Source organism: Emydura macquarii, unplaced genomic scaffold (genome assembly GCF_026122565.2).
Source record: "Emydura macquarii macquarii isolate MOO-44397 ecotype Brisbane River unplaced genomic scaffold, CSIRO-AGI_Emac_v2 contig_2473, whole genome shotgun sequence".
NCBI lineage: Eukaryota > Metazoa > Chordata > Testudines > Chelidae > Emydura > Emydura macquarii.
In genome coordinates, this window is record NW_027132610.1 from 1,551,814 (window position 1) to 1,569,334 (window position 17,521).

General features: G+C 39.3%; 1 protein-coding gene across 5 annotated transcripts in view; it reads left to right on the forward strand.

Annotated features, from left to right (window-relative positions):
* The window catches only part of DDX10 (DEAD-box helicase 10), a 349,421-nt gene that overhangs the window by 253,330 nt on the left and 78,570 nt on the right, over positions 1 to 17,521 (forward strand). For 4 of the 5 annotated variants that reach the window (XM_067562817.1, XM_067562818.1, XM_067562820.1 and 1 more), the window contains exon 16: positions 6,748 to 6,804. In XM_067562817.1, coding sequence (XP_067418918.1) covers positions 6,748 to 6,804 — 57 coding nt within the window. Of the gene's footprint in view, positions 1 to 6,747; positions 6,805 to 16,372; positions 16,529 to 17,521 lie in introns of those variants that run through there. The other variant, XM_067562819.1, reaches the window with a different exon arrangement.

Sequence of the window (17,521 nt, forward strand, 5' to 3'; positions counted from 1 at the left end):
TGTTTTTTCCACATACCGTGGAATTTTCTTGTCTTGAAACTTTTGTGCTGTCCATTTTCAAAACTCTTTTGTCCTTCTATGGAATATCAGCCATCTCACTTTCCCAGCTCCCTATTAATATCACTTTAGTCAGTTCCACCTTCTTTTTAAGGTAACATTTTAAAGTGAGCAGGTAGTTTTATCATAGAATTGAGAAAGTGAAACAGTCCAGGAGCAAGGGAGGTATAACAAAATAGTTTGGAAACTGGACTGGAAAAGGTGGAAATTCTGGAGTAGTTTTAAAATTCACTTATGTGGATTTGTCCATGGGTTTCCTCCTTTCTTCACTACATTATTACTGGGCTTTCTGCATGTAATAAATTAAGTTGGTTGATTTTTTTTTATGAGTAAATAATTTAGATGATTGCAATATTTAAAATTTTAGAAAATTCACATTTGAGGGAGGAAATATTTTCTGTTGTATTTCATATTGCAAAAAATTTGGAGGAAGCCAAGATTGTATCAGAAATACCACTGTATATACCAGTTTTTAGGCTTTATTGAATTATTGTCCCTACTATGGTGATATAGTTCTCAATGCTGTCATCAGTGTCCCTTTGGAAAACTGCTCTCTGAATTAGCTATTTACGTAAGTGCCCCTTCTCCGCACCTTGCATAAAGCTCCTTCCCCTGGTTCTCTTGCTCATCTGTGAAAGGAGTGAGGCTCCTCAACCACTGCCTTCACCTCTGTATCCCTGCAGTGATCAAACTAAATTCCCCAGTTACCATGAATCCTATAGTCCAAGTCTGCATAGAAGAAAATTTTTACTAACAAATTTAAAATCCGTCTAAGACTCTTCCGGAAATAATTTCACTTCTTAAAACTCTTAAATTCTCAAATTTTCTTTCTGTAAAATGCATGACATATGCAGAATACATGATGGATTTCTGTGATTAATGGTAAACAGGATGACCCATGTAATTATAGGCCTGTCAGTCTGACATGGATCCTGTGCAAGATAAATAGAGCAGCTGATATGCAAGTCAATTAATAAAGAATTAAAGGAGGGTGATATAATTAATGCAAATCAACATGGGTTTATGGAAAATAGATCCTGTCAAACTAACCTGATATCTTTTTTTAAGAGATTATAGTTTGGTTGATAAAGGTAATAATGTTGATGTAATTTACTTAGATTTCTGTAAGAGGTAATGCATGGCATTTTGAGTACAAAACTAGAAAGATATCAAATCAACATGGCACACATTAAATGGATTAAAAGCTGGCTAACAGATATGTCTCGAACTTTAATTGTAAACTGGGAATCACCATCAAATGGGTGTTCTTCCAGTGGGGTCCCACAGAGATTGGTTCTTGATCTGATGCTATTTAATGTTTTTATTAATGACCTGGAAGAAAACATAAAATCATCAGTGATAAAGTTTATAGATAATACAAAAATTGAAGGCGTGGTAAATAATCAAGAGAACAGGGAATGATACAGAGCGATCTGAATTGCTTGGTAAGATATCTGCAAGCAAACAATGTGTGTTTTAATATGGCTAAATGTAAATGTGTGCATCTGGGAATGAAGAATGTAGACCATAATTACATGATGGGGGACTCTATTCTGGGAAGCAGGAGCAGTCCTCCATGAATTCTCAAAGATAATTGGTAATGGTTCCGAGATTGCTTCAGCCAAATTTAAGACAGAAAAATCAAATGCACAACTACAAAATGCAGGATAACTGTTTGTTTAAGTGGTAGTACTGCTGGAAAAGGATCTATAGTGAATCACAAATTGAATATGAGTCAGAGTGTGCTCCAATTGTGGAAAAAGCTAATATTGTTATGAGAATTGTTCTGCTCTACTCGGCACTGGTGAGGCCTCGGCTGGAGTATTGTATTCAGTTCTGGGTACCACACTTGGAGAAACAAGCTGGCAAACTGGAGAGAATCCAGAGTAACAAAAAATAATAAAAGGTTTAGAAAAATTGACCTGTGAGGAAAGATTTAAAAAACAAAACAAAACCCCAACTGGGCTTATTTAGTCTTGAGAAAAGAAGTCTGATGGGGGGACCTGATAACAGTCTTCAAACATGTCAGGACTGTTATAAAGAGGACAACGATCAATTGTTCTGTGTCCACTGAAAATAGAACAAGTAATGGGCTTAATCTGCAGCAAGGGAGATTTAGGTTAAACATTAGGAAAAACTTCCTAACTTTCAGGTTAGTTAAGCACTGGAACAGGTTACCTAGGAAGGTTGTGAAATCTCCATCATTGGAGATTTTTGAGAATAGGTTAGACAATCTCCTGTCAGAGATGTCCTGCCTCAGCTCAGGGGTCTGAACTAGATGAACACCGAGGTGTCTCCGAGCCCTCCATTTCTATGATTTCTGTGATATTCTGTTTATTCATTTGGGCCTGCAAAACAAGTTAAAGGTAGTATTTTTCCACCTACACAGCTCCATGCCATGTCCATTTGCCAACCATGCAAAATGTCCATCTTTATTCATGCCACATTCTCCTGATTATCACTACCTTTTCTTGGTGGTGGTATACACTTAACACATCACCATGTGGACCTCTTTCTCCTCTTCCAAATTCATTTTTTGGAACTTGCTTTTGGCTTCTGCTTGCTTGGAGGAAACTGCCTTTTGAGGTTGCATGGACTCTAGGTGTCATCTACCCTATTGCTTAGGTCTAAAACGTGGTGTGTGTCTCAGAGTACAGCAAATCAGTGGATTGACAGATATTACAACTGCATGCAGTATCATTGGGGACAATATTGTATTAAGTTTATAAATAGATTGTATCAAATCAGCCAGGGATCGTATTCAACTCCAGGTGGGAGGGTTACAACAATACTTCCAGGACAAAAAAAAAAAAAGGGGGGGGGGGTAGGGGTGATTAAGGTGTTTACAGCCTGAATGATTCAATCTCCAGAGAGGTACTTCCCCAGGGAAGTTTGCATATACTGGTTCAGACTGGGTTTTTTCAGAGACCAACAGACAAAGAAAGGGCTTTTGAAATAAAAAGGGTGAGTTTAAACTGACACAGGGCCTACTTTCCGATTTAGCAAACAGATGGGACATTCTGTCCAAAAGTGGCGCCAATCCTTGCAGAAGGATTGGAGCGACACTGGGTCACTAGAATCTGATAAGACTGATGGGTGACCTCATGTAAGCTTTGAACACACATATAGGAAAGTGATTTTTGTATATTTTTTCTGTAATAATTTTACCTTAAGAATATAGGAAAGTGATTTTTGTATATTTTTTCTGTAATAATTTTACCTTAAGAATAAATGTATCTTGCTTTGTGGAGGCTGGCTCGTAATTGGTATATGCTGTTGTAACCCCTGTAGAAGAAAGGTTAACCACAGGTGCTGGACCCGGGTCAGACTTGCTGGGGAAATCACGGTGAGGTGCAGAGGGACTGCAAGCGTAAACCCCTAGTCTGGAAGGAGGGAAATGTGGTCTCCACCCAAGAGAGGTGATAGCTATGAGCCTCAGACCTTACGTGAGTGCCCTCAAGGAAGGGATTCAAAGATGCAGTTAACCATGAAACTGTGACAAATGGGAAAAGTGTTGCAGCATTCTAACCATAAAAGTTTTGTTGATTGCAAAATTATTCTTAAAATACTCCATCTGTTTAACGGATTAGTTTGGTTGACAATATACAGTACGTTAGTAATTTGTTTCCCTGCATAAGCAGCAGGTTTTCTCCTCCTTCCCCACCTTTATAAAAAACAAAACAGCTCTTTCAGGTTCTTACATAGAAAGGGCGTGAAATCAGGAGTATCTTCTGGTTTTTTTTTTTTTAATCTTTTGTCTCTTACTTGATGGGAATCGCTCTGGTCTGATGAGGAACGGCATCAGGACTGCAGGAGCTTTTGTGTTCTCATTTGTTCCCATAAGTGGGCAGGAACTCTAGTCCTCTTCCAGCTTGTCTTCATTTAAAAGTTTTGCCTGTTTAACTATGCCAGCCAGTACAGTTATACTGGTATAAAAGTGCTAGTGCCAGTATAACTTATTTTGGTTCAGGTAAAGGAAATAAGCTATGCTGTCACGAGCTCTTCTATGCCGGTATAACAGCATCTCTACTAGAGCTATGATTGGCATATCTATTCAGTAAAAAAAATAAAATACATGTGTTAATCTCCCTAACCAACATAGCTATTCCAGGGAAATATTTGGCTAAGCTTTAAGAATGTCTACGTAGAATTCTGGCGCAAGCCTCCCAGCCCAAGTTGACAAACTTGGGCTAGCATGGCTCCCAGTAACACATCTCGTGGTAGCACTCTAAAAACAGCTGTATGGGCAGCACTTTGAAATGGTAACTTGAGCTGGAGTTTGGGTTCTGAAGTTTTGAGAGGGGGTGGGCTTCAGAGCCTGAATGCCAGCCTGAACTGCAACTGCAATGTCTACATAGCTATTTTCAGAGCACTAGCATGAACCTTGTTAGTCTGTCTGTCAACCCTGGCTGGGAAGCTTGTTTCAAAATGCTGTGTAGATGCACCCTTAATGTCCTACCTATATTGGTCAGTATGGGGCTTCCATAGTACAGAGTAGATGTCTACTTGGGCCTAATTTTAAAGCTCAGCCCAGACCCAGCTCCAACCTGAGAATGTCAAGTAATTTTCAGACCCAACTTGACACTTCCTCCACCCAAACCTGTGTCAGTGCCACTGCTGCTGCCTCATCCTTGGGACATGGCCTGGTGGGGGCTTCCTGTGCCTGTGAACCATCTCTGGTCACTTCTTGCCTGTGGAGTCAGCAGGATGGCAGTCTTGCTATGCTGTGGAGCGAGAGGCGCAGCAACTCGTTGACATGCTCTCTCCGCAGCATATAAAGCACAGCGGGGTTGTGATGGCCAGCTGGAGCAGGGCACGTAGCAGCTGCCACGCCGACCCGACAGTCAGGCAAAGGTGACCTGAGCCTACCTGAGCAGATCAGATTGTTTTCAAATCTGACCTGACCAGAACCCAACACTTGTAGCTGGTTTGGGTCAGGTTGCAAGGCTCTAGCACAGAAACAAGGTAATTGTTGTCCTTACACCATGCACTGGACATATCAGAGAAATGTTATAAGGTGTGTTCAAAAGGAACTGCTTCGGATGTATTCCCCATGCTAAACTAGACATAGTACGAAAAAATTACCAACAAAGTGCACCATCTTGTTCTATGTGTCTGCTGCCTCTTTGTGTTCATAGTTTGTAGTTACAGTTGATTGCTTTGTTGACTGAATTTCACTGCTTCTTCACTCCTGTTGGCATTGCAGAGCCAGTTCACCTATGGAAAGAGGAGTTGCATTTTATTTTGTCTCATGCAGCAACACAATTGTTAACTCTAGGAAAATCAAGAAAGCGAGAATACAGCAATGGAGAAAGAAACAGGAGTGGGTAGGAGAATGGACATTAAGAGGAAAAATAGTGCCAATACCAGGGGTACAAAATCAAGTAGGCAATACTGTCAGTAGAATGACTGTACCTAATCAGGTGAGGAATCTGGGTGAAGCCAGACGGAAACAAATAAAATGTTTCTACATCAATGCAGGGAGCCTAGGTAATAAAATGGAGGGACTAAAATTACTGGTGCAGGAAGTTAAACTGGATATTATAAGGTAACAGAAACATAAGGGAATAATAATCATGACTGGAGTACAGGTGTTGAAGGGTATGTGCTGTTCAGGAAAGACACAAATAAAGGTGGTGGAATAGCATTGTATATTAATTATGAGGTAGACTAAAGAAATTAAAAGTGATGGAATCAGTGGGAGCAAAAAACCTAACTGGCTTCAAGACTGAGCTTGATAAGTTTATGGAGGGAATGGTATGATGAAACTGCCTACAATGGCATGTAGCCAATCTGTGACTACTAGTAGCAAATATCCCCAACGGCTGGAGATGGGACACTAGATCAGGAGGGCTGTGAGTGACTACAGAGAATTCTTTCCCAGGTGTCTGGCGCTTGGGTGTTGCCAAAATACTCAGGATCCAGCTAATCATCTTATTTGGTCAGATTGGCAGAAACCCTGATGGGGGGTTTGCCTTCCTCTGCAGCATGGGGCAGAGGTCACTTGTAGGTTTAAACTAGAGTAAATGGTGGATTCTCTATAACTTGAAATCTTTAAATCATGATTTGAGGACTTAAGTAACTCCGCCAGAGTTTATGGGTTTATTACTGGAGTGGATGGGTGAGATTCTGTGGCCTGTAATGTGCAGGAGAGTCAGACTAGATGATCATGATCGTCCCTTCTGGCCTTGAAGTCTGAGTCTCTTCTACTGCAAGGTCTGCTAATGGTGGTGATGTGGAGGCCAGGAAGAACACAGCTTGATTGAGGGCCCAGGTTTCTTTAGCAGTGCTCATTGTTGCGGAAACTGTCATTTTACTTGTAAACTGAGATTTCATGTGAGGTCAATGAGAAACCATAAACAGTGGAACCTGACAATGCTATGTTAGTGTTTTAAATGCAATAATCTCTTTAAAATATTATCAGAATGTTTAAATGCATCATTCCTCAAAATTCATTTTGTCTTAGTGCAGATTAAAATCATAATCATCCCTATGTGTTTAATCTTCGCTGGTAAGACGGACGTGAATGAATACTGGGTTAGTCATACATGTATTGATTGTTTTTACTCTACTGACACGCCGTAGGAATGGGTTAAACAGGGTAGTTCTACTTTTAAAATTATTTTACCCTTTGAAGATAAAAGGGGAGTATGACTTTAAAATTATAATGGATCTTTTTATTTCTCATAGGAGAAAAGGCTGCGAGAAAAGGAAACAAGAAGAGAAGCCAGGAAGAAAAGCAAGAAGGTAAGACTTTTTATTGTTTTAATAGACCAATTATTATAGTTCTGGAACTGGAATTTAAATACTGCTCTTCTTTCTCTCATTAAACAGTTGTTTTAATAGAATATTTTTTCAAGATTTACTTAGTATAGTAGCATTTTGAAGTCTTTTTCTGTTTGCTTGTCTTTTCATCCCCATACTCTTGCTTTGTTCTGGTGTGACAGCTAGTGATGGTAAGAAGTGGGGGAAGCAAGTGTCTTTGTTGCCCATTGATGCAAAGTTACTTGTTTTTATTTTCTTCTTTTCTGGTTTTCTTTCTTTGCAGTTTTATTCTCTGTCCAGAGCAGTCTTTGTGAGAGGCGTTCACTTTATTCTTTATGTCAAGCCAGTTGGAACTGTGTTGTCATCTGATTATTGTATGCCTTTGACTTGCATGTAGCATGGCAACCAGTAGGATTTGCAGTGAAGTTTCATTTAGCCTTCATGTTACAAAATTCAGGAAGAATTTTCTGTGTTTAAATTGAAGTTTATTGCAAATCCTCTGATGTAGTTATGAGCATATGGTATATGTACAGTTACCATTTTGTATTGGCGTATTTAGTATTGCATATGATTTGGCTTGTGCGGACCTGAGAAAATTCAACTGCCATGATTTTCCAGAATACAGGCCCAATAATGTGTGTCATTTCTCATACTGTATCTCATTATACTATGCCTGAATAGCCATGATTTGTTCTTGGCAGTTAGCAAAGATCAGACACCCTTGAGTAAACCCATAATGTTCTCTGTCAGATTTTTCCATGCTGGCTATGGCACTTGGAGTACAAATCTGAGATGATAATTCATGTTGTAGTTCTGAAGTGGGAAGTAATTACTCTACAGTATAAGATGAAAAGCCTGGTTATGCCGAGTATTAAGTATCACTCCATCTTCAAAGACAGCTTGAAAGGAGAGCTCTCGGCATCATGGAAATCAGACAGCAGACTTTTTGCATATAATTTTAAATATAAATATGTATATTTTAAGTGTAAATGTGGAAGGCTGATAGGGAAATTACAGAATCAACAATTAGCAAAATGTAGATAGGATCAATACTTTATTCCTATAATCAAGGTATTACGCATTTATAAATACTGTATTGCTTTTTAATTCCATACCTTTTTAAGGGATAAAAAGCAAATCCATGATATTTCAGAAGATGAAAAATTTAGGTTCTACACTTACAAAAGGATCTGTTTATGTGGGTGTTTCCATTCCCTGGTCCTTCAAAGTGTGTTCTCCTTATTTTATTAAAATTGATTAATTGAAAACTGATATCTGATTAAAGAGAGTTTCCACCCACTTTGAGTTATTTATATAGCGCTACAATTATTTATGACACTGTACCGTATTGATTAAATATCAGTCCCTGTCCTGGAGACCTTAGTGTAAGACTTAAGTTGATACAGTTCTTCCCTCACATCTGTGTTTGTATCTTAAATGCTGTGCAGCATTTTCACCAGTCTTGTTTCTCATGTCCTTTTCTGTATGTGTGTGCCGGTGTACGTGCAGGCGTGCATTCATGGGGAGACTTAAAATCCAACCCTAAGCTTTAAACATTGCAAGCTGTTCTGATCCTGGATTTCTCCATTTTAGTGAATGTAGTAAATTCTAATACCCAGAACTTTTATAGGTGTTTTCAATCCAATCCTATGTTAGCTGTGAAAGATTCCAGTGCTGCCAGTACTTCTAACATGTTTTAGGTAGAGGGACGCCTCTGTTGAAACTACTCTCAGCCTGAATCTTCCCCCTTTAAAAGCCCACTGCTGCTTCTGAGGTGTGACTGAGTGGACTGCTTTTTCTTTTCTATCAACAGTATTTCTTCATAAGTCTGTTGCAATCCCCATTAAATTCCGTGCAGTAGCCTCTAAAACCGACTCTGTAGCAAAGGCAAAAGTTTTGGTTTAAGTAAATGAGGGATATTTTTTGTTAGTGCTTTGTGCGGTGGAGTCATGTTGATTTCAATGGCTCTCACTGAATATCTTGCAAGGAGGAAATGCTTCCAGTGGGATAGGCTGACAGCTTGGAGCCTGGGCTCTCAGTCCAGAAAGTGAAAGGGAGCAGCAGATAATGTATAAAGATGGCAGGTCCAGGCTGTCAGGATCCTGAGGAATTAATTTAGAATATTCCCTAGTCCAGAAAATGTCACAGTTGAAGCAACAGTGTCTGAAGCTTTTCACAGTTCACATGAGGTCAGACTCAAGCAGCTCCTTGTGGACTCTCAGATTTAAAATATTAGGGAAAAAATAGACATACTGTTGAAAATGGAACTGCAGTTTAAAAAACATATATGCTGCTTAAATCAGAAGTTCTCGTACTTAAATACTGTGGACACCACTTTTTAGAATGTGCCATGGGCACCAGTGATTTCCAAACTTTTTACTAAGGCAATCTACCAGCTGCATTTTGTATTTTTTTGCAACCCACCTAGGGTCCAAATTCATTTGGGAAACGCTGTTATGGACCACTCACCCTGCCATTGGCAATCGTAGAATTCCTATGACATAGAATTCCTGTGGCAACTACAGCAGTTGCTTATATGGGAAAGCAACATGAAGAATGTACGAACTGTATTTTTATCTGTTTTTAATGCAGTTTAGCAGCTGGAGAAAAGGGCTTAGACTCCAGACCATCTGACCAGCCAGCTCTCTGCAAACCTCCTTTGATCACCATTTGTTACTCTCTCCTGACTGTCCCCCACCTATCGTGGCCCAAGTTGTGTCTCATCCACTTGCAGCTGCTTTTCTTTTAGACTGTAAAGTCTTTGGGACATGAATTGTCATTTATTAGGTTTCTACAATGCCCAGCACAATTTTTATCACATTCCAAGTTGTGTTATGGACTGGCCGCAGACTGTCTTATATTGACCTAACTTGATATTCTTAAGTTCCAATATTTCAGAAAAGAGTGGGAAAGAAGAAATAGGGATGCAATAGTAGATAACAATTTCTGTGCTCAGAAAGCAATCGCCTTTTAGGGATCTCACTGCACTGTAGGTGATCATGTTTTGCCGTGTCATGGGAATTCACCTCTTGATATCTCTCAGTTCATACATCTTCACTTTTAAACACCACTTACACACTTTTAGTATGACCTCTCCTCCACTTTTTCTCCTTAGTCAGCCCCTCTGTTTCTTTTTATTTGTAATGTTATGATTGGTGCTTAGTATGGTTCTTCTGTTTATTGAATTACTGTGTACCATCCTTGAACGCCTTAGCAAAGCACAGGGAAGGGCTTCCTTCTTCATGCTTCCTGGGTGCCAGCAGAGGGGAAGCATTAAGATCACAGTAGGAACAGTCTCCATACTCTTATTTCTGGTGCCCTGCACCACAGCAAACTGCAGCAAATGCAGGAACCTGGGATGGAGGATGCCCAGTGCTAATTTCTCTGAACATTTCAATAGCAGCCAAACTCTTAACAAGCCTCTACTAAGCATCTGCAAACTGAGATTTTTTTCAAAGGCTTATAACTTGACCAGATTTGGAGATGTCAGGGATGTACCTTTTGCTGTTCCTGTGAAAAACATCTGCACCAAATTTCAAGATCTTGCTCCAAAGCAGAGAGGCACTAGAGCTTCTCAACAAAACAGCTGTAGGAGTTTTAAATGGACAAAACAATGCATTTTCCCTACTCTCATTCTCTTAAAAGTCTGTTTAGTGAATTAAGCGTTCTAGTTCTCATGGTTTAGCACAATGCTTCTGTTTAGGTTTCCAGTGCTATGAGAGAGTGGTTTTAAGAATGATTGTTGAAATACAAAATAATTGTGAAAACATGAGCTGAAGATCCCTGCTGAATTTTTCACAGGGGCTTGGAGAGACCTCAGGAGAGGAGACTGGATCAGGGGTCCAGGTAGTAGGTCAGAGAATGAGCTGGAAATAAAACTGTGATTTCAGGCAACTCACCTCACTTTTCTGCTGTGCTTCCATTCTGTCTCCATCCGCCTCTGCACACGTCTCAATTATTTAAATTGTTGGTTCTTTGCGGCATGGACTGTCTTGCTGTGTGTTTCTACAGCGAATAGCTCGACAAAACTCCAGACATGGTTTTCTTGCCATAATACAAACAATGAAGAATGGCCCTTTAAGAAGGCATCAGCATCTTCTAGGAAGAGGCTGGGCAGGGGATTTGCTGAGCCAGAATAGGACTTTGGAGTCATATGGCCCTACCCTGTTGCAGGAGCCCCATAGTGGATAGTGGAAATGATGGTTTGCAGGGCTTACATTAGCTCTTAAAATGGAGCCTCATAACTCAGCTGCCAGCCAATACATATTTTTTGGCTCGTGCTACTGAAACTTAATGATGCTCAGTCATTCTCAGAGCAGCCTTGCTAAACATTAGGCAGTGATCTTGCTATGTAAATGTTCTCAGCAGATTGAATTGAGGTTGTCATACTTTTTGCTTGATTAAAATCTTTGACAAATGTTGAGAGTTTGATTGAGGATGGTGTTAGTAACTTCTGTTTATGCTTAGCTCTCCGTTCTGTGTGCGCCCTGCAGAGCAAATAAGACTATAAGTCTGCACAACACCATGTCAGCGGAGATGCTCTTCCACCAACATAGCTACCACCCCTCATTGACCTGGTTTTATTATGACGACGGGAGAGCTCTCTCCGGTTGGCATAATGCGGCTACACGAGTGCTCTTACAGTGGCACAGCTGTATCCGTACAGCTATGCCCCTGTAAGCTTGTAAATGTAGACATGGCCTTAGATATAGACATCTAGCTAGGGCACTTCACTACAGGCTGCACTAGAATCCTCTACTTTGTACTGCTACTTCCCTCTGCCTTATGTGCAACATTCTGCTGGGATTTTAACAAGAGGAACACAGGGTGCCCTGCCTTCTCTCCTTTTGTATCTTTCTTTCTACCCCTATCTCCTCCAAATGATCTGACATGATCAGTCTGATGTGCCCCAGAGCCCTTCATGCCAAATTGCAAAGTCCAAATGTACAGATAGACGGAGAGGTGTCTTACCTGACAGTGGCCCCCTTCCTTCCCCCACCGTGCCCCCATACACACAGGGACTTCTTTGGAGTGGAGCCTTATTCTTAAGATGTGCCGAAAATTCCATGGCCGCTAGAATCTGCCCCCATCCAATGGGAGAAAGCACAGGAAATTACATGAGAGGTGCCTCTGCCAATTTGTTGTCACCACCTGTGGCTGTTTCAAGGGAAGGCTGCAATCTGGCCCTCATTTACTAACCATTATTCAGTATACAAATTAAAATAAGAGCAAGCAATGAAGCAGTATTAATTTGGTTCATTTATGACTAAACTCTTCCATTGTCTTTTATGTGGATATATTCCAAATGAAATTATACCTGTGAGTGAGACACGTTTCTTTTAAGGAGCACTTGTTTCTGGCCAAAGTCAAGCAGAAGATAATTCCCTTGAAAAATTAATTTATAATTAGCCACCTGTCCATCGTAGGACACCCTCACAATTTAAAGGTATCCAGTGATGATGGTGTCTAAATATACTGTAAGTGATCTTCGACAGTTCTGTGCTTGTATCATTAATTGCTTTTTTTGATAATCCCTTTAAGTGGGAAAAAGCTTTAATTCAGTAATATAAGTGTTAGTAAAAAGGTATATCAACGTTTTTTTAAAACGCATGACTCAGAGTGATTTCAGACAGGCTACTCAGTGCAAATTGAGAATCTCAGATTCAAGTTAAATCCCACAGCATTTAGGCTCTAAAAGGCGAAACTTAATAAATGTAAGTCACAGTATGTTACTTTTAAATATTTCCCCATTTTTAACAAACTGCTTTTTCTGATATGAAATTTGATAAACCTTCTTTATTTGTGGATAATCCTCAATTGCTTTTGAAATATTTTAAAATCTGAAATGCTGTGTAAAGTGCTGACTATTTGAAAATGGGCTATTATGAATGTGTAGTAACCTTCCCTGAATTTTAAATACATTGATGATTCCAGGTAATATGGCACTAAAATTGTTTCAAATAATAGACCATAACTTCTTTGACACTACAAATGTGTATGATCAAAGCTAATGCTCCTGTACCTAAACCTCGGAGCACATAGTAAACTAATAGGACATATAGCCACGAAGGAGTCATGTGGTTTGATTTTTTTTTTTAATTATTTTTAAATCAGAGGTAGACACACAAACCTTTCCAATGAAATTGCCTATATAGTGTAGGGTATAGGATATAAACCATTTCTATTTGCTAGTCCAAAATTAGCACTTGTCATTATTAATAAAAAATAATGGACATTTTTCTGTGTGAAATGAATGATCAACCAATCCAAATTACACTGTTTGCAGGCTAAGCAGAGGCTTAGGTTTGAACAGACATAGAGACTGACCTACCCTCTTGCTCTCTAAAAGTCCTTCTAGAACAAGGAGGATGCTCAGTCCAGTATCTTTCATTACAAGATTTGGTCCAGTTTTTTTTAAGAGGCATTTTATAGGAACTTTGGGGTTTTCCTCCTCATATTACACTTTATTTCCTTGTTTTCAGAAGTCTTGCTTTTCGAAAGCTTGAAAAACATCTGCTGAAAGTCAGAAAATAAATGTCGTCCTCATGGCATGTACCTTATTTAAAGAAAATCCACACTTTCCTTAAGGAGACAGGTGTCTTCAGTAATTTTTGTGGCAGTTCAGGAACCTGTAAACTGACCTGCATTAAAGTTACAGTGTCTTTCTATAGTATCAGTTTTAGTAGGAAGCTTTGACAAATGACTTTAGCATCTACACTGTGCATAGTGATTTAGCAGGTATCAAAATATACATTACACAAGATTGATCGCCAAAGAAATTTAACCTAAGCTATCAAAAATGGGTACTTCACATCAGGCTTCTAAATCCTTATTTTGATTCCCGAATAAATGACTTGATTTTCAAAGCATACAGCAGCTCCCAGTGAATTAGATGAAAATCTTTTGAACAGTAAATCATTTAGTTAGGTGTTCCACTGTTGATTTAAGAGCCTTATTTTTACAGTTCTATTTTTGTTTAAATCTTGGTTTTAAAATCTAGTTATGCAATATTTTTGTCAAGTGCTTTTTGTTATAAAGTCAAAGACAAAATTAATTCTTTCTTTATTACATGACATTTAGCTCATGAGAATTTACTCATGAGAATCACTGTTCCTGATTTTTTTTCATGTTGTGAAAGAAAGTCTATTTCAAAGGACTTAACTAACTTGACTGTCTGTCAGGTTTTGTTTGTTAGTATTTCTGAGGCTAACCAGACTATGCTAGGCTTGACAGAGCTGTTATAAGAGCACAGTGTTGTAGATTCAAAACACACTGTACTCAAAATTGATTTGTTGCTTTGCTTTGCACATGTTCATATATCTCTTCTGATCTCAGCTGCAGCTGGTATTATGGCATTTCTGCAATATGACTATGGAGTTAACAAAGTGAGAGAACAATATTGCTAACCTGGTATTCATAACTAGCTATAGGCAATACTTAGAAATATCTGTTAATAATCAGGTGTCAGAAGAAAAATAATTATATCACTGTTAGGCCTGGAGTAAAATTTTCAAGAAGTGATTTAGGCACTTAAGAAATAAACCATTTTGACTTTCATTGAGACTTAGGCAGCTATGCTGGCATAGACTTCGGTGTGTAGATATAGCCTTAGGCTACAGCTACACTGACGGCGGCAAAGTTGTTGCCATCAGATCGATTTCTCTGGATCGACTGAGCGGTCAGTGAAGACCCGCTCAGTCAATCCAGAAATAGACGTAGTAAGGCCACCTTCACAAGTGGTGTAGCGCTGTGTCGACGGGAACGTGGTTCCCGTCGGCGCAGTGCAGTGAAGACGGCGCGCAGACAAGAAGCAGAGAAGTCAACGGGAGTTAAGCAAGTTTTTTGCATAGCTTGCGTAACTCCTGTCGACTGCTGCCGAATCTCGGAGGTAAGTGTAGACAGGGTCCAAGACTCTTAAGAAACGTAACCAATTTTGCAAATGTTACCCCTTGTCTACATGTGAAAAATGTGTGCTACATTAATTTAGGCTTTAAGATAGGTTCTTAAAATGCTAATGTAGATGTACTGAATTAGTGCAAAGTGGGGTTTACATCAGTGTAGCTTAATTCTTTGCACTGGTGCAGTGAGTCTGTTAGAGATTTCAGCCATTGTACCTAAATTGATATTGTTGCACAGATACAAATTTTCTTAATGTAGACAAGGCCTAAAGCTGTGGCCCAACCACCCAAACGTTATCCTTTATGGGCAGTGCAAATTTTCAAGTTGATATGCAATTCCCTATATTCTCTGCTTTATCATTTTCTGTGATATCTATCAGTTGTTTAATAAGTGGGGCATTATGAAGATAAAAATATCTCTTTATTTGTATTACCATAGTGCCTAGGAACCCTAGTCATGGACCAGAACCCCACTGTGCTAGGTGCTGTACAATCATAGAACCAAAAAAAAAAAAAGCCTGTCCTTGCCTCATGGAGCTTACAATCTAAGTAAAAAGTATTTCTTGGTTACTCCACCTTGGAAAGAATTTACAAATCTAGTTCTTCTCACTGTTTGCTAATATATTACTGTTGTTGTTTTTAAGGTAGCTGTTACACTCGTTAATGAAGTGTCAGCACTGTAGTATATATGCATTTATACAATTTTCTTTTTGTGCTTTATTCAGCTTGGACCGTGTGGCTAGCTTGATCATTTTAAATTTCACCCCGCCCTGCCCCCAGCCATATACTGTTTTCTAACCCAACCTTGCAGCATTGTGCTAGGGACAAAGAACCAGAAAAAATAAATCTGAATATAAACTTACTTCTTTTACTCCCCATGCTGATTTGAATCACAAGAAGCCTTCACATGTTAATAATGAGAGAGAGAGAGATTTTTAGTATGAATTATCTCAGGTGGTAGTGTTAGTGTCACAGGTAAAAGTGGATTTAATACAATTATCTTCATGATATGTCTATTTTGAATGTAGGTTGTAGTGTTTCACATTACATACTTGTGGCTTGCAGATTTTCATTTAATGTCTTAGTACTTTCTACTTTCAAATCCAGGGTAGAAAAGCATCTGTTTTCTCCTCCAGCTGGTGATCTGCTTTGTTTCAGTTGCCTGGATTTCAGTTTTTTTGGGAAACTTCTGTTGAAGAGTCAATATGTATTTGCAGGTAGAAGAGAAACAGCAGGTGTTCTTCTATTTGCTAATGGGAGAGGGATAGTGAAAGATTACCATGAAACAACATTCCCCTCTCCTATAGTTGTAGTGTTCTACACGTTAAAACCTCTCGGTTGGACCTCTGGTTTATCTGACAGTCTTAAAACAGGCCTTGTTTCAAAATTTCCTTCAGTGTTTGTGGATCAAAAAATAAAACTTCACTTGGATGGAAATTTCTTTAAATGTTTTCATCAGAAATCTCATAGCAATTCCATTACCATTTTAATCCCAATACTTTTGGGTTGTTTGTTTAGTGTTGTGTAAAATTGTGTACAAAAAAAGATTGGCTTTGAATGCACAACACCTTTCCAGTGACATAAAACTGTTAATTAGTTGTTCAGGTTTCATATTAATCCTTCTTTCGTTTGTTTTTAAATGATTTCTTCAGACTTGATGGATTGAGTAGAAAACAGGAATGTTGGAGCCATCCTAGACTTCACTTCACTGCTCAGCTGTGGAGCTTTCAACACATTACAGAACAAATTGAGATGTTTGCATTTATTCCAGAATGATAAATATTTTGGCATTAAGCAAAGCCTCAATATTTTTAAATTAAATCTTTGGGTTATCAAAAATTATGAGACTGTGAAACAAAATAAATATGTGCCAACATATGCACATATTCTGTGTTCCTTTTGAATAATGTGGGTTTTGTTAAGGATTATTTGGGATGTATGGTTAAAATCACCCCTTTGTGGTTGAAACAGTGTTCTTATAATTAAGACACCCATCATTGCCTGGGCCTTTCCCTCAACATTGGGAGGACTAAGGTGCTTCTCCAACCTGCTCCAGCACAAGTTGCCCCCCTTCTCCAACAAATTGTCATCGGTGGTGAACTGGAAAATGTTGAACATTTTCTTTACCTTGGTAGCCACCTCTCCCAGACAGCCAATCTTGATGTGGTGATTGAACACAGGATCCACTGTGCCATGTTACATTATGTCTTTATTGACAGAGGTCTGCAGATGGAAACTAAGATCCTGGTCTACAGTGCAGTAGTTACCCCACTTTTCTTTCTGGCTGTGAAACATGGGTGACATATCAAAGGCATCTTAAGTGTCTTCAGTGGTACCAACAGCCGTAGGAAAATTCTCCATATCAGATGTGAAGACCATCTCACCAATGCCAGCGTTATCTCTGCAGCTAACCTCACCAGTGTTGGGTTGGATGAATGGACTATAAAATGGATAGAGAACTGGCTAGAGCATAGGGCTCAACGAGTAGTGATCAATGGCTCCATGTCTAGCTGGCAGCCGGTCACAAGCGGAGTGCCCCAGGGGTCGGTCCTGGGGCCGATTTTGTTCAACATCTTCATCAATGAGCTGGAGGATGGGGTAGATTGCACCCTCAGCAAGTCTGCAGATGACACTAAGTTGGGGGGAGTGGTAGATACCTGCAAGGTAGGGATAGGATACAGAGTGACCTAAACAAACTGGAGGATTGGGCCAAAAGAAATCTGATGAGGTTCAACAAGGACAAGTGCAGAGTCCTGCACTTAAGACGAAAGAATCCCATGCACAGTTACAGACTGGGGACC